Source organism: Schistosoma haematobium, chromosome ZW (assembly GCF_000699445.3).
Source record: "Schistosoma haematobium chromosome ZW, whole genome shotgun sequence".
Taxonomy (NCBI): domain Eukaryota; kingdom Metazoa; phylum Platyhelminthes; class Trematoda; order Strigeidida; family Schistosomatidae; genus Schistosoma; species Schistosoma haematobium.
Window position 1 is genome coordinate 19,236,330 of NC_067195.1, and position 27,834 is coordinate 19,264,163.

At 32.6% G+C, this 27,834-nt stretch overlaps 1 protein-coding gene across 1 annotated transcript; it reads right to left on the reverse strand.

Moving 5' to 3' along the window:
• Nucleotides 1-229: 229 nt before the first annotated feature.
• MS3_00002950 (uncharacterized protein) lies at nucleotides 230-27,155 on the reverse strand. The gene is made up of 2 exons (XM_051210615.1): nucleotides 25,658-27,155; nucleotides 230-1,837 (listed from the first exon to the last, which is right to left on the reverse strand). Exons 1-2 carry the CDS (start codon nucleotides 26,888-26,890, stop codon nucleotides 1,385-1,387), a joined length of 1,686 nt encoding a protein of 561 aa, XP_051070623.1. The 5' UTR covers nucleotides 26,891-27,155; the 3' UTR covers nucleotides 230-1,384.
• Between the last annotated feature and the right edge of the window lie 679 nt (nucleotides 27,156-27,834).

Below are 27,834 nucleotides of genomic sequence, written 5' to 3' on the forward strand. Positions count from 1 at the left end.
ACATATGCGCTACACAAATCTCATTCAATATGTATGAGGGCTGTGATACTCCCCTATTCTATAGTGTGCATCTGAAGTATCACGAGAGAGTAAAAACCATAATAATTGTGTATCACTGGAGAGTATTATGACCATTTAGTTGGCATTGCACGGTTTTTTTAATTCTTTTGTCTTCCGAACCTCAATCAGAATAAGAAAAAGACATATGATTTGCCAGTTAATTATGTGACTTTAAAACTCACACGATTATATACATAACTTACAAGATTCTAATTCATTACATATAGGGAATCATAGTGTGTACCTATCTAAGACTCGGAAACTATGGGATCTAGTTTTTAACCTTAATGGGAGCACAAGTTTTCTCACAAATGCAAGTGAGCCTTTCTGACAAATACCAAATAGCACGAAACCAAGGTTTAGAACTCTCTTCCAACAATATCCAACCAACTAACATGATTAGTATAAACTTATCTATTAAGATTCTCCTTCCTAAATTCAATCATGTTGCAAACCATACCAACTACCAAAGAATTAGAACTGTATCTCATAAACATACTACTGTAACCTCTTACACAAATATTTTATTTGCTTTCAACCATGTTCTCTAAGACCAAAAAGAAAATAAATAAGCAAACCTGAAACTAATTCACTGATAACTGTGTTTATATTTTAGTAAAGTTAACAAGATTAAATTTCAGTAGTCATCAAAAAAATAAGTTTAGTTATATGTGCATAGATGTATGTGTTAATGTCCTTATGTATTTATGTGTGAATGTGATTTTATTAGTAATTATGTCTCTGAATGATGGTACAATAATTTACAAAGGGATTTTTGTTAAACCATTACCAAGCAAATAACTATTGCCATTATAACAACATAAATAGAAAGTACAGAGATAGCAACCTTAGCTTCTCTTCTTTTTTTTGTACTTTTACGACGTTATTTTTCTTCGTTAGTATAAAAAGTACAATGAATAAAAGTAGATTCGAATCAAGCACTTAACCGTAGATTGTTGATTAAACATTCCATGAAGATCAAATCCCTATTTTCTTCTAATTGTTTACATCAGAGTAATCAATTAAATTCAACGAAAAAGAAACAGTATGCCAGATGCTGCGTCAATGCTCAATATTCAGTGTTGTCATGGTAAAATCACTTGATGATTGTGACCAATTCATAATACGACTATGAAAACAGTTAAGAATGGTTATGCTTAAGTAGAAGTCATCACTGTATGCCATTGATGTTGAATAATAAAATTATTACTTTCAACTGTGAAACTAAGAAGAATAAGGATTACATCTAAATGAACATTACAGAACAACTAATACATTCATTAGAAACCGAAATATAAGTATATCATTTCATAAATTGAAAACTCTATGATGCAAATGGATTCAAATTTGGCGGTGCTACAACACCCATATTTAAATTATTTTCAGAAAATAAATAATCTGAACGACTTAGACATAAATTAGAATGATGACAATCGATATGGCCATTTGATATACAGAAGCTAGTTTTTATACTTTTAAATATGTTATCGTCAGTGCAATTTTTAGAAGACTGATCAAACAAATGGATTTGTTGCTTATCTTGTTGTTGGTTCTTTTCACAATGTGCATGAATGTTTTTTCGTTGACTTAAAATATCACGTACACTTGGTCGCCGTGAAACTGCATGAGGATAAATTTCATTCAGATTGATTTTACAACTTTCAATCTCACTCTGTTTGTTTCTTTTTGAATATTGCTGTGAATAACCATGGACTGGAGAGTTTCTCATGTGAGATTTGCTATTAAATAAACATAGGTGAATATTCTGCTCTCCCACCTAAATAAATTAAAGTAGAAAACAAATTTAACATAAAAGAGAAACTATTCGTCGTAAGATACATTAGTCACTTGCTTTTCTGTCGACCTACTTATAAGTAGTATAAAATTGTAAGCAAAAGTATATCAGGTTGAAGTTACAGGAAGCTTCAGGAAGTCTCCATGTTAGTTTTCAGTATAATTTATAAACGTTTCTCAATAGGATGGATAGAAATTTTATCCTGAATTCTTGTTCCATTCATCATCCTACCATTTGTATATCTATTTCACGGTTTACATAATAAGTTTATAAAAATGGGAAAACTGAATCATAAATACCGTGTATAAGTTTTCAAACTTCTATCCACCAGATAGAACATATCATGTTAAAGTATAAACATATTTATATTCATATAATTTTTTTATCTGAGCTACCCGAAGTTTTAATAAACCTTTAAGTGAACTTATCAAAACGTAACAAACTTTGAAACGAATGCTTCAATTACAACCCTGTGTCTGTGAGTGATTCAGTGTAAAATTAAACTCAGACCTCCTCCTGGTGTTCTGTTGATCGAGGGGCCTCGCCTTATGAACCACCATGAGTGGTCGATGGAGATCAGTCAAGTCAACCACTGTCTTCGTGAAACCACGTTTATCTCGTGATGGACGAACACTGGGTGGAGCATATATGCTTATGTATCCTATTTGAGATTCATGAGGCGATTTGATTTGTATCTTTAAGGTGTGTACATAGTGTGTGTTTCAGGAAAGATCCTCTAAGAAGGACTTTATTTATACTTTCCTGATAGTGCATGTGTCTCTTACCCAGTATTTTACGTATAAATATAATGTGTAGTTACATAACTGTGATTTAGTGCTACACGTTGTCTATCTTTATATGGAAATTGAGTACAATTTATATTTGTCCCAAGGACTAGCTTGTATCTACACCGTTCAACCTCAGTAGCAAATACTATCTGTTGTATTGGAGATCATCTTACTCTATCGAAGTAGCATTTATACCAGTGTTTATTCTGTGGAATACAAAAGTCCATTTAGATTGAATCTTTCAGATGTCCATGAACGTATACTTATCACAAAGAGTGGTTTCCATCTTCTCTCTTGAACACAGTAGTAAATCCTAACAGTCGTCTCTAGGGGTTTCCTGACCAGTTCAGCACCCAAAACATATCTTAACCCGGGTATTTAGGCCCGCGGCAATGCATAAACACTTTCAGAAAATCCAATCGAATTATCCAATGCAGGGTTTACTAAGTTTCCTTGCTGAAAAAGGCACAGCAGTCGTGTGAAATTTATGTAAAGATTTAACTACGTCTCATATCGATTGAAACAGGGACTATCTACAATATTTATTTGTAAAGTTAATTAAATTTAGATATGATAAAAGACTTATCAAAGTTTACTGCACTTAACATTCAGCTTCGACGATAAGTGGATTAGACACGCAAGTTAATTAATAACTGTTCAGTTCAATACAAACGAGGTTTGATAAAACCCCAATTCAGCATAACTGATCGTATCTGAGCAAGTGAAACCAAGAAAAGAGAGGTGAAACTGCTAAACGAAATACTGGCAGGGAATAGGTATCCTCTGAAGTTAATAAACCAATGAATATGCTACAAAAAGTTAACAACTAGTCTGTTTCTGGTATCAGAACGGTCCATCTTCATCAATCTACCATATACAGGATGAATCTGATGCCTAGAAGATATTTCAATTTAACCGTGTGAAATTAACCAGTCTATTTCATCACATTTCCTCAGTTTTACTTTGACCTTAGGTTGTCTTAATGTTATTTGTTCATTGAGTATACATATGAAATCTATGAATTTATTCTAGTAAAGCAGGGACTTCACCTCATCAACTTCGTCATGATTTTCAAGTCAACTGCAATTTTCAGGGCTTGTACAATTACTAGTCAACTTTTTAGTTGATTAAAGCCGGCTAATAAGTCCATTTATCTGGCTTTGAGCTACACGTTTATGTAAAGACTAATAACACTATCCGACTTCCCAAATATACGTAACCAAAGTGGGCTTCAAACTTAGAAACTAGTGGGTTGAATTCAAGTATTTTAATAACCAGGTCACAACTTCATTGTCAAAAAATATTGTATCTCAAGTCTAGTCCATATATATAGACAATTGGTTAGCTAGTAAGTTTTTATTTGCTTATATCTGTGGTTTTTATGTCTTCATCTGTTTGGTTTAGTCTTCTTTTTTTCATACATACACATTTTAACAAAATAATTTGTGGTAAGATTTTTGCTGGAAATGAATTAAGCTAATAAATATCAGATGATTCTGATAAACCGCCTTTCTCATTGGATCATTCAATTTACATACAGGAACATACTGATTTTGGTGGATTCTGATTTTCTAAGCTGAGTGGAGTATTCATAAAGTTTTCACTATTTTTCTAAACAACATTATTAGCACAAACGTCAAATAAAAGTGAGCTATTCAAAATTTTCTACAAATGACTAACACCTTGTTCTGTCAATCTTGAGTTTGATTGTCGATTGTTTACACTCGTCCTATGATTAGCATCAGATTTTATTCTTTTAAACACATAAATAGTCAAAAGGAAAATTTCCTGATTTAATAGATTATTCGGGTAATGTTCCATACTACAAAATACATAAAAATAAACTGTTATGGTGTTCCACTCAAAAAGGATCATGGAATCATTATCCTCGAAACATCTAGCTCAAAGGGAATAAAACATCATCAACATACAGGTAGACTTCAGCCTTCGGAAAAAGAGCTAACTATTAAAGGTGCGTGGAAAGACTTAATGGTGCGGTGTTCGATCTAGGTTGAGGTTGTGAACATGCACTGATGAAAAATTCTATACTAAAATGAACCAGTTGTCCAGTTTCGAATAATACACTAACGATTATCGATCCTTGGCGAGTACAACCTGCAAATGAGACGAAACATCTCAATTAAAACTTGAATACGTCAAGTGATTTTCACTTGTGAATTCTATTTTTTTCTCTTTTTCTCAGTATCCAAAAAAAATAAACATACTAAAGGATAAAAAATAAAAATGTTTACATACTGATAGGCATAATATGACAATTTGTCTGAAATCAGAGACTTCACTCGATCTAAACTCAGTGATTATTCTCACTCTCTCTCTCTCTCTCTCTTCATTAAAATCTGTCTATCTATATGTCAGTGAGTCTGAACAAGATAGAAACGGTGTTTTAATCAAAAGTTCCCTTTATCTTGAAAAGAATAACTTCATTTCATTATTTATTTGTCTAGACATCTAGAAAAAAACGTTAATCAGCTGTATATATATATGTAGAATTAATGTCATGAAAAGAATAATAAAACACAACTGTTTGCTAAAAATCAAGACGGAAAACATTCACAATCATAAAATTAAACTGATCGCAATTTTCTACTACTTTTCATCTAAACATGAATATAAATGAACACTGGCATCTATCTACCTTAACTGTCTCTCTATGTCATTGTAGTACTTTTTATGTCAAGCATATAGGTGTATACTTTTATGATTCACTATATCCTCATTTTCAATCATTCTTATTATATAATCTGAACTTGATATTGAATGGAATTAATTAACTGATTAATCCATTGGTAATTTGAAATATATAAATCACAAAATTATCTTAGATCTTCGTGAATATTATATTGACTTTTTCTGGGTTAAGTAGATTGCAGCTAGCAATAAAATCCATGAAATTCATTTCGTTCTATTTGAGACTCGTCTACTGAATGAATCTTATTGTTGATGTTCTACTGTATGTGACTATCTAACATTATGTAAAATTTGTTATTAAAATGTGATATCGTGGGAATGCGTTTAAGATTCATATATTCTAATAAAGATTGATTAATTGCTGTGTTTTAACAGCAACAGGAAAATGTAAACACTCAAAATTATTGGTTGTTGTTAAACCTGGTTGTCTTTGCAACTCGCGGTTAAGAAATTTTGAAATTCATTGAAAGCTTAGTAATCCATATATTCCTAATATTAAGTCAATATTGTATTTTTATTAAGTTGAGGATAAAAATCACTCCTAAAAGATAAATTGAACGGTTCTTCTTACTCCATTTTTGACAGATTATTATTTGCTTACGTAACAAATGGGATTGAAGTAAGACCCATAGGTCGTTGTAACGACTACGTATACCTCAATGCCACTAAATACGCATTATGTTTTTTTCGATTCACTGGAATTGTATGCTTTTTTTATTTTACTGTTCTGTATATGTCAGTTTGACTTTACTTCAATTCAAAATAGAGATCAGCTTCTTTTTAGAAAAAGCATCATACTATAGACACATAGTAACAAAAAAAACTATTTAAAAACCGATCTGATTTTGTTTAGACAGTTTACTCTTACCTTTATCATTATTCAAGACATTATGATTTTTATCAGTGATAAGCATTCCATTTGGTATTCGTTGGTAAGAAAAACGTCTGATCGTTGTTTTTCTTTTACTCTAAATAAATGTTTGTCAGAGATTAATTCACATTTTGAAAATGGATTTTATTGTGAAATGATATCAGCTGAAAGTTATTTTTTGAAAACTTAGAAACACTAGACAACTTTTGATTCTAGTTGGAGATATTGCAGTACAGCATACTTATGAGTTGATATAATACTAATAGTTACAATAGTTACAATAATTTACGCAAACGAAATCTTCATTATGTCGTTAAGATATGGAAATGACACAGTATGGATATAAAGAGATGTCAGAATTTTATCCTTTCTAATAATTATTATGTTGGTTCAGTAAACTAAAAAAGAATAAGTCATATTTTCTTAGTCCATGTTTAAATCTCAGGTAAATTATGTTTACTAGAAAAATGACTCATTGCTGGTATCTGGTTTTATACATAAAATTGATATGTGGTGTACAGTTGGTTATTCCTCGATACTACTTTACTAATTCCTTGACAACTTGTTCATACTAACAACATGGAAATTAAGTATAATTGTGGAAACATTATTTATGATACTAATAATTGATTGGGAAAAAAGACTACATTGTAGCTTGTTGAAGGAGTTCCAAAAATATGCCTCTTTGAAGTCCCTAGGGGCCCATAAATGTCAGTAAACGTTTGATCCAATGGGTGGTGAATGGAATCTTCGCAGAAATCCTAGAAAATGTAGGATCACGTGTCACGGTTTTGATTGGTTATATATCTATTCCATTGCTGTATTTAGCACGGTTCCATAAATTTTCAGAAGCCCAGTATCGTATGTTACCCTATGAATACTCTCATTTTTCTGTACAGAAGTTAACTTTTGAATAAGACATTCTTTTCGTGCTTCGCCACTTTTCTCTAAAGTTCAGGTCACCCTGTAAAGTTAGTCAGGTATTATTGGTAAGCGGCTAGGAACTCGGATCGAGTTTCATTTACCACAACTTATCGTAATCGTATAAGTTTTTGTTTAGGTGTTTGGAGGGAAATTTTAAACCTAGTTTTCGGGCTACTTGATATTAATCATCAAAACGTAACTGCAATCTAGAGGGACCTGATGCTTCTAATGAAATTCTAATTTAGGCCACCCAGTCTCACATTTTAAGATGTTACGATCAGTCACCTGTTACCACCTAACATAATAACGTGTCACATGCAATGTTGAACCACTCGGATTAGTAACCATACTGCAACTTGATCAACGCTAATGAACTAAGCAAACATGAAATCGATCACTACTCAGTGGCCAATCACGCTTCTGTACTGAACTTGCGTTGACTCAAAGATTGAAAAATCAATGAATACTGACAAACGCATTATAAAAATTTAGGTTTTGCTCTCTAAAGCAGCAATCTAATGTTTATAAATCATTCTACTTTCAATTTGTACGTCACAGATTTATTATTCAAATAGCTTTACTGGATGAAACAGTTGTGTTGTGGGTATCACTATCAAGGTTTGACTTGATAATTTCAAATAATCTGAACACTGGGTAGATTGTTACAAATAAAAATAATATACTTGTAATATCTCAATGAATAGAAAAACTAAATTTTCTGACGTTTCGTGACTCATTGTAAGCCATTTCTTCAGAGAATCCTCTTTTGTTCTCTGAAGAAATGGCTTACAATGAGTCACGAAACGTCAGAAAATTTAGTTTTTCTATTCATTGAGATATTACAAGTATATTATTTTTAATAGTTGAATTCATGAGTCAATTAAAGCTAGACCACCGTGGAAAATCTGGAAGCACTGGATGGCCGTTTCATTCTAGTATGGGACTCCTCAGCATTGCGTATCCATACTATTTTTAGTTATTAATTGTGTCATTTGAAGTTCAGTATATAATTATTTACGTAGTAAATTAGTTGATTCATTATAATATATTGATGAATTACACCTAAGTACTCGTTGGTTAGTTAGCAGTATAAAAGATTTATAGTAACGTCGATAGTCGGTTAAATTCGGTAATTTACCATAGTTTTACTAAAAAGCTATGTTTTAAGTAGGTTTTAAGTGATTGATTCATAAATTTATCCCTCTATATTTAACCGCTAATTTCAATTAGTGTTCTAATTTTAATTTCACCTAAAATATCAGATGTCTCTGAAACATTACAATGCACTGATTTATACTTAAAATCTCATAAAATTACATGGTGATTTGTTCTTCATTCTTTGCCTGGATTATAACTTAAACAAAGAAAGGAAAAATAAACGAATTTTTTAAAGTTTAAAACTGCTCAGAAGTAGATACTCATGATCAAACACGAGATAAAATCTATAAATTGTTACAGGTATCCATAAAATAATGTAAATTAATGACAGTTATTTATTCACTAATGACTTGATTTAACTATAACTTATGGGGTCAAACAAGTTGAGAGTGAAGTAGTTGTCCATTAATAATATTGAATGAAGATCACGGTATATGTTGTAAATTTTGTAAACTTATAAAAAATTATATAAAAAGAATCGTATTCACTGGGGATTCTGAGTGTTACAATCTCAGTGAAGGGGATCCTCACGCTTTGGAAGTCTTAAACGATATTGAAACCATCTTACAGTGATCCTTCAGGAAAAGCATTTACTACTGGACATTACAACAAATTTCATTGAATTACTATTTACGTTAGACTTTATGGGTTTAATACAAGTTCCTATTCAGTTATAGATTTTAATGCATTGGAAATTCAAAGAATAAATGATTTAATTTGTCATTACAATTCAAATGTGGATATCAACTACGAAAAAAGATTTGATTAGTGAAACCGTCACGTAATGATTGTTTCAAAGTAATCAACAACCGAGTGCAAGATCATAGTGTATATATCAATCTAGAATGATGATTATCAAACTAGAATGTTGAGTATGGATAACAATATGGTCAATTTAATTGAAAAAACCATCAGTAAGTACTTACAGGAAGTACATTTGCTGAGTAAAGCGGTCGATTAGTCACAACGTAAAACTTGTACGTAAGTATATTGGTTCAAACTGTCATACTCCATAAGCACACAAAAATGAAGCTGTCCGGCCAAATTCAAGAATAGTGTAGGTGGTAACAGTAAAAATAGTAATAGTAAAAACTAAGCATCAAAGATACAATTCGGAAAGAAAATACGAATTAGTGAGATAAAAAAGAGTTATGAGGAATTTAGACTCTTCAAATTTGGAGGGAAACAAAGAATGAATGCACGTCAGCCATTGAAAATGATTTTGAGCCATTTCATTCTAAGTCTCTAAACATCAGTAATCATAATTACGCGGACCCAAACCAGGTAACCTCTACTCATTAACATGATTGAGTCCAATTGCCAGTGACTTCATCGAATGATGCTATGTTTTGGTTTGGACTCCTCTAACGTTCTCCCATCCTACTCATATATCAGAAATCGCCCATCAAGCTAGAAAATGGTTGGACATACGCAACACATGTCGCAACCATGTTGGTTGATGAAAATCTACTGCCTCTTCATCCGATTTCCCACCTTCACCTAGCACTATATTCCTGATCTAGACACTCCTTACTCTTTGGTCTCAAAATACACAAAAAATTCTTCGTAGACAACTATAATTGAATACCATTAACCTGCAAATATCCTCTACTCTAAATCCTCATGTTTCACATCCATAAAGTAGAACAGAGTGAACTGATGAGCAGTAAACTGGTCCTTTGATTGGCAGACGATATCTGTCCTGAGCCACAAGTGACGCAATTTGGCAGAAGCCGACCAAGCCTTCTGACTCGGTGCCGATATTTAGTCAAATACCAACCCGTCAGGACTGATGAGACTCCGAAGATGAGTAAGGGAGTTGGTACGGCCAACTATCCCATACCGTATCATTAATCCAGGCACTGACGCAGGCCGATTCTGAGGCAACATTTTGCATTTGGAGGGCGAGAAACGTATCCCAAACATACTTGCATTGTTGTTTAGTAGTCAGAAGATTGCATTTTGTCAGTGTTTTCACTAAGCAAAACTATATCATTTGCTTATCTGAAGTCAACAAGTGGATCTCCTGGTAGAAGATCAACCACTGAAAGGTCAAACGATGAGTGTTATCTCCAAAATCAGGTGAAAATAGAGAATGCGGACAACACTGAAGAACACCATTTGAAGTAACCAGTTCTTATGACAATTCACCATAAGTTTTGCCTCAACCACTGGTGTTCGATTAGTGGGCCTGTGCAAGGTTAATGAGAATTTTTGATGCTATTTTGAACAAGTGACACTCCCACAAAGCCTGTCAATCTACGGAGTCGAGCGTTGTCTTAAGGCCAAGGAATGTAACCATAGTCAGACCTTAAAAAGTATATCTATGTCCCGTAACCTAATGATGGGTGAATATTTATGACTTTTGTTCTTTCTTATAGAATGAGACGATCAATGGTTGACACAAGTCACCTGGGATTACGTCCAGTTTCCAGATTTTATCTAGGATCTAATCTAACTGCTAAAACTGGACCAGTATCCTTGAAAATTTCAGGGACTAGTCTACAAGGCCTTACCGCCCTCCTTCGCTTTAGATTCCCTATAGCCTTTGCAACTTCAACAAGAGTTGAAGGACTTGCTTTAATTTATCGTTGAGGTTACTTGGAGATGGTGGCTAAGTGGAATGTGGTTGAAAGCCAGTTGAACTGTTCCCTAAAATGTTCTGTCCATCGGTCCAATCCCCTGGATTGAGAGTGAACAACGGTTTTGTCTTTTTCCAAGATAGTCTAACTAACAGACGGATTTTTAATGCAAGTTTCCTTAAAAAGTCTGAACAGTTGACTATCTACTGTTACCTATTGTGGCTATCTCTTCCATCTCCTTTGCTTCTACTATCTACCACTGTTCACGACCACTACGTAGGCTTTTCATAAGCCCATTTTTAAGCTGTCTCCGCTCCCGATCGTGTTCGGAGCTAGATATTTTCCGAGCATTTATTGACTCAGTAGACGCCGCCGAAATTTGCCGAATTTTTCTTAACCTTTTAGTTCAAGTTATTTGCAGATATCACTGAAATATATTCCTGAATTTTTCACCAAGGTGTTTTCTTGCTGTGACGTTTCTACGTCCCATGAGACTAGAAAATGAACCGAATTGAAAAATCTGCCTCACAATGAGCGACAGTCTTCTATTGAGCTCTTTCAACGATGAATAATGCTAATGTGGTCTATTTGAGTCTATCGATGAATTGATTATGGAGGTCGTTACGTCAGATGATGTTTCTCTTTATGTTTAAAGTTGGTACTTGTCAGAAATGGATGGTTATCTAAGCATAGTTACAACAGATGATCGCCATTATCTGTTCTCTAAACCCTAACACCATAAGATCCACCTGAGGGTAAATCGTGCCAGTTCTTTATATCGACAAGGTGAGGTCGAATGAATGACTGTACTGTATGTGTGTTTGGGAGACGCAAGACGCAAGATTCTAGAGTCCTAGCTAAAGAAGTCTGATGTTCTATCTGATACAAGGTTCGAACATCAGAAGCTGTAACATGTAGTTTAGAGTGTGGCTCCAGGGGTCAAGGAATAACATTTTGTGAACTAGAATAATTAGCAATGGTGAGGTGTGATGATAAAGATATACGAGCAGGGTTAGTCGTGGAGAGGGGAAAATTTTTAGGAGGCCAGAGGAGGGATGTGATCGTAAATGCGATGGTCCCGGATGCCGTTAGAAGTGCAAGGTCATTTCTTACTCCTCAGGTGCTCACACCGTGGAAGGATAATTCTTCTTGAGGGGCATGAAAAGAAATCTCGGTTGTTGGTGGTCTTAGTAACCCGGGAGCGTGTATCATTTTCAGGGTTGACCTTTTCTATCCCTTTCCGTTGTGAGAAGGCAGAATCGCTGCAGGTGCTGGTTGTCTGGCGGAAACACTTCACTGCTGTCACAACCCTTTAAATTTGGAAGTATGACTTCACATTCAGTCCTTAAGTTACTGTTTTAGTTTGACAGTCCTCCAACCAACCTACCTAGTAATGTAAGACCTAAGAGAACATGTGTTCCATACAGTATAGTTCGATCATTTCAGAATTCCGAATTTCTCATGTCCATGAACAAGAAGTTAGCACTCATATCGTCTTCAGTATGATGTGTTCTTCAAGAATTCAAAGAGAGAAATTCTAGTTTAAAAAAACTGATGAATATATATGATTTTTAGATCATTTCACTAATCTAAAATAAAATTTGTGTGATGGGGCATAATTTATGAATTTCAGGAGTAATTCATTTTTCCCAGCTCCAAAAAACTCATTTCAGTATAGCAAAGTGTGATCACAACAATAATAACTAGACTGCTACATCAGAAAAAATGATTGTCAGAATAACTACTACTAAATAAATTTTATAGTGATATTTAGTCTGAATTCATTTAAGGCGTGTATTATTCTACTATAACTTTGAATTTGTGTACGTATAAGTGTATTTTTTCAGTTCCTCATACTTTAATATTTGCCCATTATGCACGTGTGTATGTCTAGTCAAGTCTAGTCTAGTCTTGTCTGAACAATATGACAGATAATTTAAAGCGTCGTCATGGTCGTCTGGTTTATTTTTTCTAAATGTCCTAAATAATTGCTAATCACACGTACGCACACACACACATCTTTTTTGTGCCTTCAGATTCCATTCTGAACTGATATACTAAATGAATACATACAAATTAGGTATATGTACATATAAACAGATGAAATATACCAACAGTTAATTTTGCTCAGAAAGCAAATAAATCAGCAGCTGTCTACAGACGACTACAATCCTAACTACCTGTCTTACCATCTACCTATCTACTTCTCTAACTATCCATTATAGAGAAATTCAATTCAGACACTTATTGTTTTTTTCTCTTTAACTGTCAGCATGAATATACAGGGAAGTAGAGATTCGCAGAAAAATTATATATATATATATATATATATATATATATATATATATATATATATATATATCATGTAATAAACGTGTTATTAGCTGGTATCAATTTTTTTATTCTCTTTTAAACGTTAATAGTATTAGCAAGTCAATACTAAGCTCGCGATATTCATCTAGGAATCAGTTTTGGCTTAATGAATACAGATATTTTCCTCTTAAGGGTAAAATAATTGAGAGTAGTTTACACAAAATAACTGTTTAGTCCTCCTTCATATAAAAGATTAAAGATACTTTTTAATATGAAACCTACAATTGTTCACCCACACGTTTATGCTGTTTGTAATGTTAGAAATTACAATCCTTAATGGATCATTCTTAACTCCGCCTGGAGCCCGTCTGGGGCTACTGCCTGTCCAAAGTCCGGATAAAGAAGGAGGGTTGGACATGGGGTTAGCGACCCCATCTCGTGGAAAAATAACTCGCTAAAAACACGCTAACCAGGAAAAATAATTCAAACAATTTAAACTCTGCCCTTGGAGTTAGAAGGTTTCCATTTAGAAGAGTTATGATGTCACACGGTGAAAGTTGAGTTCCTTCGGAAGTCACGAGGCTAATGCCCCTTCTGACAACCAGAGCAACAATTAATTTAGGTACATGGAATGCTCATACAATGTGGGAGACGGGGAGAGTCATCCAAATTGCTGTAGAATGGATCATTCTGGCTAAGATGCGAAATAACTTTTCTAATAGGTCTTTTAGTTTTATTTCAATTTTATTTTTAATGAAACGAATGTACATTGCAGGATAAACCGAAATGACTTTTTGTTGATCATGTGGATTTCGGTTAACAATATCAAAAACAATAGTGGATGAAATTCACTTAGAACTGTTTTCGATCCTGACAAAGACACTAGTTAACAGGGATCTGTTTCATGTATTCGATCTGCATAATTCTTAATAGAGCAATGCTTGAATTGGAAACCGTATTGAACTATTTTCAATGTAATTTCCTCAGTAATATTTACATATTAAATGGTATTTTGAAACAAAAGATTATTCGTTCATCAACCTGAATAAATGAAATCATGTTGGTCATTTCACATTGACTTAAGAGAAAGGAATAAAAAATTACAATGGTTACTATTTATATGCATTAATAATTGGAATTAATGTTTCACTTTACATAATCCAAGTTTATCATTAATATCTTAATTTTTAGAGAAAATTCATTAATCTGATTTATTCTACAATTAAATCAAAGATGTTCACTGTTGTCACTGAAATATTTATATTAAATTTAAACTCAATTCAAATAGTGATGATTATTCCAACTGTTTGATGTTTAAAAACAAACAACACTTTTGTGATTAATTTGGTATTAATCCATTCAATTAATCTACATCATTTATAGGAATGTTTATTTATTTGAATTGTTTATTTTAATCAATATATGAAGCTTTAGTATCAGAAGGGGTTTTGTGGAGATTGTAGTAATTTCAATAGTTGAGATCATGAGTTAATTAATGCTAGACCACCACGGAAAACCTGGAAGCACTGGATGGCCGTTTCGTCCTACTGTAGGACACTTTAGCAGTGAGCATCCACGACCCCACCTCGTGGGATTCAAACCCAGAGCTTATCAGTCCTTTATTTATCTCTTTTCTTAAGATCAAGATGTTTTGAATTTACTCAAATGTTATTAATGTATGTCCTTATTCATTAACAATAGATGAAAACAATTAGTTGCTTTGATAAATTTCGATAATGCAATAAGAAGACGAAGTTTATCAGAATTATGTGATATATTTACGCAACACATTTCGAAAATTAAATTAGACAGTATCAACTGTTGGAAATGTTATGTGGTAATATAATAAGTAACTTTATTATAGTTTAAAAACTGGCACACATGATTTCGTAAGAAAAAACAATCATTCAAAACAAGTGTTGCATTTTCTCGATGATGGTTTTACTGCTAGCCACCTGAAAACTCTAATAAAAACTCGTGGCTAAATGACAGTATTGGGGAAATTCTTTTTAAAATTTTTATACTTCAACGAAAACTGATCAGTTTCAGTCATTAATATCGACAGTGCGAAGATAAAGACTTGTGAAAATGCAAAGCCTTCTAAGTGAATTAGGTCATACTTTCATTTATTTACATTTTTTAAGGATACTATGTTCCACATCGGAATAGCTTTTTTCTAAATGAAAATGGGATGTTCACTGATTACATCACGTACTGTTCTATATTAAACAACAATCCAGAACTAAAAAGTCCTAGAAGACCTAGTGTGGACCTTCATAGCAGTGTCCATCCACCGAGAACACTCTGTCACGAGAATGGTCACTTAACTTCTAGACCACAGAGCTAGTACCCAATGGTACTGAATTATTGCCAACATTTTATCATACATAAGTAACTCAAACCGATGTTATCTGCAACATGATTGAAGATCGCAGTACATACTATGTTTGATGATTGAATGTTGAAACATAATTAACATAATTTCAGTGTTCGATGTAACGATATACATGAAAATTTCAAGAGTACTTATAAGTTCAATGAAGATCAAAATATGTTTTACTAGTGTACTTTGTCAATGGAGTTCAACAGAGCTGAATGTCAGGCAGTCACTAACCAATGACATAAGATGGTGGAAGAACACTAATAATAGGTTGAAATTAAACCATTGGTTGACGACTCAGTGGTCTGAAACTTTGGATCTCTTCAACAAATCTTAAGGTCTCGGGTTCAATCCCTATTCGAGCTAGGGATGCAGTATGCTGAGGAGTCTCATGTCAAGATGTGACGGTTGTTCAGAGCCTCATGGCTACCAACCCGTCATGTAAATTTTAGCGTTTTGTTTTATCTACTTATAAGTAGTGTAAGTACTGAAGTTTTAAAAAAATGAGTGTTGATATCAGTCAAATAATCATTTAAGTACAAGCCAGTGAATCGGATTTATTTGTATGGATGGAGTCGCAAAATGATTCGGAAATTGAGATATCAAAAATCAGTGACCAGTTACTGTTTGCACAACTTAGTATAGTTCAGAAATCCTCTAAAGTGAAGGATTTTTACAATGGAATGGCCTAAATCTAGGACTATAAGATCTATTTGTCAATAAAAGTTAACTTTCGTTCACTTAGCCAGGGAGTTAAGTGGTTTTCAACTTCTAATCTTCATCAAATACAAAAGTGGAGTCATTCTAGATTTAAAATTGACTGACTCTGTTGATAATCGTTTTCTAACAAGAAAGCTGCTATTATAATTTTTCAGTATAAAACATTTAACTCGTAATATTATTTACCTAAGCACTAGTGGTAAAGATCAAATTTCAATAGTCTGGTGTAAGATGCTTACTTGATTGAAGTAATCGGTACTAGATTCCGATGAGAAAAACAGCAACAGGAACCAATAAAAGTATAAATACTGAATTTTGAACAGGATGAAAAGTGTAACATCAAAAACAGTCATCAAAAATGTTAATAAATAAATGACTGAAATTATCAGTAACTGTCTTTTATGGACATGTTTAGTCTAGCCAAGCTTAATACAACGAATCGAAACACAAATTTATAAAAAAGGGTTTGAAATAAAGTCTTTAAACTAAACTCATTCTCCCATATTCAGCATTTGTTCAGAAAAAATAACCAAAAGAGATGTATACGACACGACTGATGAGGACAACAATGTTGCGAGTAAACTTCGACTAAATCTACTTACCTATGAATTTCACTTGTATTTATGTGCGTGATTAGTATTATTTGAATTAATGGAAAATCATTAATTATGAAAATTGTAATGCTGACAGTAACCAAGAAATAAGGGATGAAGTTAGTGCATATCTGAACTCAGTAGCTCAGTAGATAAAGCTTTCTCGTTTGAAACGAACGCTACCGAGATGCAAGAATAACCAATTGATCAGCTCCGAATAGAATGAAATGTGAGTCCTGGATTATGCTTTCAGCCACAATCTTACTATTTTATAAAGCCTGTGACAAGATGGCTATATTCACTCAGGATGTACACATTCTAACAAGAATAAACGAAAATTAGTCAAGAATACCTACAAAATGGAAATTCATACCCTTTTTGATGATAATATCGGTATGATATTAGCAATAAATAATTTATGAGCATATATATATATATATAATGATAGTTGGATTAGTGAATGACTGAGTGATTGATTGAAATACGTAGAGACTATTAAGTGAGAAAGAATGACACTGTCTGTGTGTTACTATGCTCAGGTTTTTTATTCATATTTCGTGACAGACAACGACAGCTGGTCATGTCTAGACATAATGAGTCAACTATCACCACCACAGGATTTTCAGAAAAAATGACTTAAAATGAAAAACTAAAACAAGCAACAAATAAATATAACGTGGAAAAAAGCAGACTGTTCTGTTTTAGAGAAACGGGAAGACAGAGAGATGATAAGCTTTCTCTCCTTTGTCTTTCCCTATATGTGTGCATTTGCTTGTTTGCCGCATAATCCTTCAGCTTAAATAACCAATTTTCTATCTCATTCTTTTCTTTTCATTCTCATGTTGTACGATTCAACAATGTTATGCCAGTTGAAAAACATAGTAAAACTGGGAAGTTTCGTCTTTCATTCATTCATCTCTTCTTATTCTCTCTTGTGAGAATAGATAATAATTTTCCCTATATATATTACCAATGACTAGCTGAAATGTTTTTCAAATGCCCAATACAATAGTAACATAACTCCACCTGTAGTCCTTCTAGGGTTACTGCTGGTCCCAAGCTCGCATAAAAAAGGAGGGTTGGGCAAAGGGTCAGTAACCAAATCCCATAGAAAACAACTTTACTAAACAAAATGCTAACCAGAACTGGTGGGCGGCCTATGCTCCTCCACTAGGGGTAATAATGATAGTTTCAGCGAGATAAGTTACAAGTATATTAATTTCATATTAAAAGGGTCTTCATTACATGTAAAACCAAGTAATCACGAAACTACAAATGGTTGCTGTTTTGGTATTTACATGTAAATAAGTCGAATACAGATTTTCGAGGTCACACAGTGAGTACCATACACTTAATCTACTGAGACGGAATCTAATGGTTTACAATTTCGTCATCAGTCCATTGAGAACATAGTCTGATTTCCACTCGTTTTCATTGGTGGTGATAACTGTCTTACCTCGTCTACACAGTTGAACATCAATGATCACATCGTTTCATGAAAATTCTGGTACTAGAAGTTAGTCACTAATGAAAATATAATTATCATCAAGATAGGGTGCATGATCCTTAATTGGGTCTTTTAAACGGTTACACATGAGTAGCCACACAAACAAAAATGAAGCATATGTTCAATTTACCGGTGCTGATTTTGATTAGAATAATGAATTGAAGACTACATAATGTTTCGTAACAACTTTCCCGAGATGATGACAAGACGTATTTTAAGAGTTTTAATTAGACTTCAAATTAACAAAAGAAAAATGTGAGGAGCAGGTATTGTTTTAAAAGGTTAATCAACATCACGAAATTTCGAAAACTCTTGAAAATTTAAACGGTACTCGGATTTGTAGACGGTTTTTGTGTTACGAATACATTAATTATCATTCAAAAGCGGATTATCCTCCCGTTTACCTTAATCACTTCGACTTATTTAGGACATAGCAGCTAGATCTGCCTACATCTTAATGTTTGTATCCATCTCAGGACTCAAATACTGTACCTTAAGCTTCACATGCCAGTATATTGTCTACTGAACTTCTGATTTCAGAGCTTTTAAGTACTCAATTATTAATTACAATATATCGCACTCATTAAGTAACCTAAGTTTCTTAGTTGTAGTCATTGGGAGTAGTTGGTCAGCAGTTTCGAGTAACAACTATGTCCTTTTCCTTCAGACACTAGATTGTGATGCGAAAAGTGGCCAAATTTAACACATTTTCACATACACTACTTTAATTATAGAATTTTATTCGAAACCACGTAGACGTTTGCACCAACTTAAAACAGTTCTCTCTTCTTTCTTTTAAACCCCACATGTAAGTATTTGTATTGAGTTATATGCAGTTAAAACATATTTATAACGCGAATTGAATCGAGTTTCATTCTTTTAGAGTGAAATTATTTCTCAGATGTTATCTGTAGCCTATGTAAAGTAATTGTAATACTACTGCATAAGTTTACAAAATTACTGTACTTCAGCACATGATTGAAATACTTTCTCCATTTAGAACGATTATGACTGAGTGTGAATTACACAACAAATAAATCGTTCTCTTTATGAGGTACACAGTAAAAGATTCCTATCCAGTCAATAAGTGTGTATATAATAGCTCCGTACATTAGTACAAAAAAATACTGTTATTCACATTTTTTATCTGTCAAACAGAATCCATTTTACCATTTATGAGTTTTTGTAGAAAGCAACAGATAATAGTAAAACTTTAGTATTTACATAATTTAGACAACTTATAAGATTTTACATAAATAAGACAATAAGGTTATCGTCTTTCACTGATTTTGTAGTTATTGTTGCGATTGAACATAGGATGCTTATTACATTGATTTGCTAGCTGGCTCCTCCTTAAATTCTGTAACGTGAAATCATAATGTAATTTTTCAATGTTCATTTATTGAGAACAATCAAAAACCTGTTTTAACAGCCCCCGAGCATTAAAATAATGTACGATCTTCAGAAGGCGGAAGTTGAAAATATTTAACACTCTTCTTTTTTGGTCAGAATAGGGTTTGTGGAGATCGTAGTGATTTCAGTAGTTGAATTCATGAGTCGACGTAAGCTAGATCGATTTTGAAAACCTGGAACCACTGAACGGCCACTTCGTTCTAGTATGGGACTCTTCAGTAGTGCACATCCACGATCCCGCGTGCGTGACGTGAGCCCAAGGCCTTCGGTTTCGCGTGCAAACGTTTAACCTCTAGACCACTTAGCTGGCATCCAACTGTACTGACGTCTAACATCAATCGCGTGCGAACGCTTAACCTCTAGACCACTTAGCTGGCATCCAACTGTACTAATGTCTAACATCAATTGACCCATGCTATCAGAGATTAGTACAGTTGGATGCCAGCTAAGTGGTCTAGATGTTAAGCGTTCGCACGCTAAACCGAAGGCCTTGGGCTCATGTCACGCACGCGGGATCGTGGATGCGCACTGCTGAGGAGTCCCATACCAGGACGAAACTGCCGTCTAGTGCTTCCAGGTTTCCCATGGTGGTCTAGCTTCAAATGACTCATGATCTCAATTGTTGAAATAACTATTGTTTTGACCTTATATGTAATTATACCTTACCGAATAAAACGAATATTACTCAAATTAATAATGAACTAAGCTATCTGTTGGTTAACATTTTAAGATATGATTTCCTGGAACCTTTTATACCCAGAGATAATCTAAAGATTCTCATGGACTTGAAACCATTTTATTCATACATCTTGCGGAATACCATTCATTAACAATCGTCAAACAAATAAGAAATTTTTAAAACACTCTATTATGTTATAAAATAGTTCAATATTGTTAGTTGAAATTACATTTTCCATGATTGTTTAAAGTTAGAAATGTTACTTTATTTTACAGTCGTATACAGTAAGATCAAAAATATTGGAGTTAGAAACAAGAAATAATCTTATTCACAATTATTTTCACCAATTTCATTAGAGTTGAAATAGTTTTAAGATAATTTTTCAACTATCAACAGATTAAATTGACGATGATCATAACTTTTTATTAAAAAGAGAAAGACAAATATAGATTTATGAACTAAGGTAGAATGAATTTTAATCGATCATTGTGCTAATTATAATGATTGTCAGTATATATCCATGCTACTGTTATAAATATAACAGTATCATTTTTAATGGTTACGTTTGTTTAAAATTATAGACAGTCTTTAAAGTATAGTAACTGATTTTGCTGCGAACTAATGAACAATACGATTAGTTTTGAAATTATTCTAAGTCATAACAAACTATATGAAGCACGGTGAAAAGTTTATATATATATATATATATATATATATATATATATATATATATATATATATATATGCTCTTAACACAATAACTGAAGCGCTGTTGATAACGATGACAGTAATAAATTACATGATCCCAAAATGAAATTGAATGGATGGGTTCTAGGATTTTTGGTAAGATAATTTAAGGCCAATTAATTGGCATTTAAACGCCCAAGATTTCATTTTACTTACGTTAGGTTGTGGTAGTGGGATGATCAAATCTAGTCATCCATGAGTTATTTTATCGATTTGGTCTTGGCCGATTTCAGCGGTCACTATCAACTTCAGATCAAGTTATTAGTGAATTCAGTAACTTTATTTATTGAGGTGTTTGCGAAAAGATTCGGTGATTTAGGTGGTTTTCATAAGCTGAATAACAAACTATGAAAATCCATCTACAAAATAGCTAAGTAAACACATGTTGTAAACAAGTAGTATAGACTAAGAAAAATTTTCGCACATGTGTTTTTATACAACGTCGAAAACTCCAAATTAAGAAGTTAATAATAGTCAAAATTATGCAAATAAAAGTTATTTTTAAAAAGTGTTCAATCATGTAAACTTGACTGTGAAAAACAAACAATTCACATTCTAAGCGACTAAATACACTGGTGTAATTAGCAATCGATCTCCATCATCATTATCAGTTTAGGGGATAATAAAATTAAGTGTAATTCACAGTTGTGTTACATGTAAAATCTTTTGCATTTTAACTCTGATCATCTTTCTAGTACTGATAGATTAATCGATCTATGAACAGCTAAAATTTTACTCGCTCTGTTATCACCGAACATTTTACAACCAGAAAGACATATGCTTAGTTATGAAGATTAAAATAACAACGATGATTCGGTTTTTATTAATCTGTCTAGCTTCAACCATTATTATTGTTTAAAAAAAACACTCAGGTATAGAAGAAGCGTATGATGTATCGAATAATAAAATATAGTAGTTATGGTATTAAATATTAACCAAACCTTAGAAAAGGCTAAAAATCAACTACGTGAAACATGTTAGACAGATAGATAGATAGATAGATAGATGTTGGCACTTCCAACTCTGAAATCCGTTGAATGTATCATAAGAGTCCTGGATAGTTTGAAGAATCAACATTGAAGGTAAACAAAAGAGAAAGCTTTCATGGTCAGCCAACAATGAATAAAATTATTATTTTACGATTTTAAACAAGTTGAACAATCAGTACAATATGATGTACAATGCTTAAATGTTCAGCGTCAGTATTCTATCAAGGGACTTATACGAGTCAGAAGAGGAAGATGATAATTTTAACAATAATAATCATGAAAAAGAAACAACAAGAGTTTGTAAATAATAATATGTATACGTGATAGGTGAACACAGTCGATGAATGATTAGGGTGTATTCTATGGACAAAACTAATCACCTCAAATCTATAACCATCAAATACTAATGTGTTGTGCGGTATTTCATTTTTGCTTTTAACTTTATGCACATAAGCCCCTGATGATAGTTTCCAGAATCCAAACTAAGATGTTTTGATCCTTCATTTACAGTTCGACTTAAAATCTTACAGCTTTGTATGTTATACTATCGTCCATACATTTTCACCGGACAGTAGAAAATTCGTGAGAATTCACAATAGTTCTAATCAAGTAAATGTCATCACCATGGTTTGACTTGATAATTTCGAATAGATAAACATTGGGTGGTTTGTTTATAACGATACAATGATAGTTCATATGTAATATCCAAATGAATGGAAAACTGAATTTTTGACATTTTGAGACTTAGTTTAAGTCGCTTCCTCGGTCTTGAACAAGTCCTAATCGATGTTAATAGACTCTCTAACTGCAAAGACACTTTTAACAGTTGTTTGACTGATATGTAAAAGTGATGAAAATCAGTTTCACATTGAGTGACATGAATAATAAGAATATCATAGTGAGGTAGATGGATAAGGAGACAGGGAACCATAACGCTAGAGAAAATCTTGAACTAAGATTAATCTTGTTTTTGAACCGCTTGTAAATTTTTAGGAATTTTTAAGAGACGACTATGTAAAACTAGACAATAATGAGTTAGCAAAATGTAATGAATTGCCAACAGAAATAACAAATAGCTTCATAATCAGTTTCGTCTTCTATCACTACGAACTATTATACTAAGGACAATTAGTGCCTAAGATTGAAGGGAAGTTATGTGTAACTACTGTGATTGTGAATACTTGAGTCGATTTTTGGCTATTTATATGATTTCGGAAATGATTTTCGGACTTCCGATTAAGATCGGAAAAATCATTGATAAGTATGGATCACTGAATAATTACTTTGTTCTATCTCAAAACTCCTTAGTCTATTTGACAACAGACCTCATACAAGACCAGACTTATAGTATTTAAGTTTCCAGATGTGTTTGATAACATTTAACCAACTTCACAATGAATTTTCCGAACTTCAAAAATGAGATTATAACTTGCGGAAAACAGAAGGTGAGGACTGTACATCACTGGGTTTCAAATCAATGACTTGAAGATATTGCTCTCCTCAGAAACGACCTAGATATTCTAGGTCGTTCTCAATATAGTCACGGGTATGGAATTGTTTGACCTCCAGAACTAAGACCTATTGTACAATAGTTTTTGGTTGGTGATAATTTATTCACATCGAAAGATCTTACGGCATAATTATTGCTATTATCATATCACTTTACTGTAATCGATAGAGTTACAATAGAAGTGAAGTTTTTTGTCTAGCTATACAGACTTTTTATTCTCTTATATCATTACTTGAGAAAAATTATTTTTTTAAAACAAAGGTAAATAAATCAATCCAGTTACTTTTAAGCGGATTATCGAAGGATATAAAATGTTCTATTGATATCATTTTTATAAAGCTAATATGTATGTGGTGGGTCGGCATCAATAATACGATGAATACTAGTGTTGCTTACTTTAAAAGCACTTGTTGTAAAGCATTAGTCAAATTACGTCACTACATAACCATAAACAAAAGACTATAATCAAAACATCCCTAATACAAATAACAGTCTGTCGTATAGTATAAAAAATTTATACTTCTGAAAATATAAGGTAACAAAAAACGTCTATTAGTTCATATCACTCAAAGCATAAATATCATCATTATGTGAAAATGTGTATTAAGGCAGCAACTTTTGCTGATGGAAGTATAGTGGTGGAATGTTTGATGAGCGATTACTCGAACACACTCAAATATATTGCAACTAATTATTCAATTCAATTTTAATACAAACCCAAACATAAATCGATTGGAAGCAGTTCAATGTGCAAAGAAATAAAGATCGCTAGCATATTAATAGTTTTAAACCTCATTTATTGAACTCACTCTGATCAAAACTAACATATGTAAAAGAGGAAGGATTTTGCCAAAGTTTTAACGTGGCACTCACTACAAAATGATATCAACTTATGGACAATTGACCAGCTGAAATTATTCTATAGTTGTTTTCAGAATTATGAAGTGTTTATGAGAGTTGAACAGTTATTAGTCAAATCAAGGTAAATAAGGATTATGAAATATAGAACAGTTTCAAATTGTCACTTTTGAACACGTAAAATTAACTAAACGTCTTACGTACTTTGAATAGGAGTTTCATCACAGTTGATCATTGAGAACTAGGAATCATTGGTCAGCTGCTTTGTTCAATTTTGGGGTTTCATATTTGTGCCCAATCGAACCTGAAACCTTTAAGATACTTTATAGGCACGATGACATCCAGGGAACGACAAATCAGTGTAAATTGTAGATTATGTTTTTTTAGACCATTGGAAACCATCAAAAACTAAGAGAGCTATTCAAAACATCTAAGTTTCGTGAAGGAACTTAAAAACACTATTTGTTATATAGTATCTATAAAAGCGTAATGCTTGCAATTAACGATTTCTTTCTGCCTAGGTCAAGCACCAACCGATCAGGTCAGTAGTAGAAAAAGAATTACAAATTTAGTAAACTCAATTTTGTGTAATTCGTTCGTCATATTAGCCTAGGTTCTTCATAGAGTACGTAAACACTTGAAGGTCTGTTCAACAAGATGTTTTGAAATGATAATTATTGTGAAATCATAATAGTCAAATTTCTGGATGAAAGGCGAACAGTCTAAGATTTGCTCATTCATAAACAGGAATTATGAGATTTAACTAAGTTGATCTAACCATCACATACATAGAAATCCATGAACTGTATTATGAGTTATTATCTCTGATATTATTGTCACACAACTCCTAGTTCGACTAAAAGACGAGTATTATCTCAGATACACTTATTATGATATCGCCCAAAATGGTCAATATAAATTTAAATTGAAGCCTGCTATTACATGACTGATAATTAATCACATTCATTTTTAGGTCAAATCTTTACGATTAATTGTAATTAAATAGTTCCATTTTTTTAAAATAAAGAGATAAATGAATTGAACACTGTCATAAAACTTACAGATTTTTTCGATGAACTATTTTGTTTCTTGTATTCCTCGTCATTAAAATTAACTGGATGATACACAAACAGCTTATCATTAATCTGTTTATTTTCAAGTCCTACATGTTTATTTAAATCGTTTAAAGTTTGACAATGATAAGCTGCGATTTGTTTAAAATTTAAGTTTTCTGCAGTTTCTTCTTCTAGTGATTGAACTGAATTGTTGGAGACTGATGTACAAGTTGAATATGTAAGTGGTGAAGATAAAGGTGACAATAATGACGATGATGATGATGATGAAGAGGAAGAGGAGGACAAGTAGTTAGTGGAACAGAATAGAGGTAATGAACATGAGTCAGAAGACAATGATGATATGGATTCAAGTACACACTTAGTTGGATAAACTTGAAAGGAAGAATCTGAATATGTTACATTTGCCAGTTGATGACAATCTATCTTTGTATGCGACAAAAGATGGCTCAAAAATCTGTTTATTTTACAATTAGAATGACTTTTAATTTTATTATCATTCAGTGTGCAGTTCTGCAATTTTGATTGCTCTAATTTTGTTGAATCATGGTAATGATTACAGTGTTCAATGCTGAATGATGCATTATTGAATTGTTTTATTAATGGCGAATCTATGAAAGATTTCTCACCACATTCGGAACAATTAATTATAGTCCTCAAATATTTTGATCCTTTACTGACAATTTTCTCCGAAAATATATCTATACTAAAATTTACTAAGTTTTTTAACTTATTATCAATATCTTTTTCTAAATGTTTTATTACTGTTTGTAACTGTTCCATAAATAATTTGATCAATTCAAAATGCCTTGAACAAATTTGTTTATCATTTAATAGAAAACCCATTAGATTACAAGTACGTATAATTTTCATTAATCCAAACTTTGTATTTTCAGAATAATTAGAACAGAACTTAATGTCCCGTAATGAGTCTTGTTCACAGTTCATGATACTTGTTGGATAACTTGAATTTATTGTTTTTGAATTTTTGGAATTACTAATATTATCAGTATGATTATTGTTACGCATATTACAACCATAAATACTTCCATTATTACTTTTAGAAATAAGTCTTGATAGTAAATGAATTGAATTCGACCCACATTGTCTTGGATTGAAAAGCTTTTTATGATGATGTAAAGGATTTCTACAATACTGATATGTTTGTTGTGTTGCTTTCCACCCAGTACAATATAAGTATAATGAATTTATTATAGCCATAATTCTCTTTATTTGTTTTACGACTATTTATCTATTTTTGCGTTTTTCCTAGACTTGAGAAAAAAAAGCAGACGCATAACTTTTTTAAACTACCATTTATATTTATCCTTGTTTCAGTACATGTCTTAGTGAATTCAGATTGTTTTTCAATAACCTCAAGGAGGTCATAACGCTTGTGATTTGTTCATTCGACTTATCTATGATTTGATTGGTTGTTTGAAAGCCCAACAATAAATACTTAGTTTAAAATAACCAATTAAAAAAATACACGTGATGGCACAAGCTAATCTGAGCTATAATTTTTATGCAGACGTGATTTCGGCAACTATAAACTACATTCATTACATGAAATAACAAGCGTATATAAGATTGTAGCTAACTAGAAGTGGTTGGAGTAAATTAGTTTCCTTAACTAACGAGCAGCGACCCATGATATAGAAGTTGGTTAATAGTTGAAACATGAAACCTAAGAGGAGACATGGATTGTCTGTGGGAGCGAGTTGATTAAGTAGTTGTCACCTTAGTTTTTATAGCTTTGATTGCTTGACTCTCATCTCTTTAACATTGAAGTCAAATTTTTTTGTCAAATATCTTTTTAGCGTTTTGAATTTCTTATTTGACAAATCCATATGTTGATTATGCTTGGGTTCGTACTGATGATTGTGAACCACCTCAACAGTTTCTGACAATGATGGCAATTTCGAAGCTTATGATTATGTTTGAACAATATAATTTTCGCAAGATTAAAAATTCTGCTGAGCACTGTTTAACTACAACTTAGCTCGAATTTATTAGTATAGTAGTAAACAATGCTATTCTCATTGACATGGATGACAGAATGATAATTTAAAATGATGAATGAAGTTAAAATTAGTCCATTGAAGTTAATGAATTTTCTCAAACCCAGTGATGAGGTGGTTTCGATCATAAAAAGATGTCTGGAT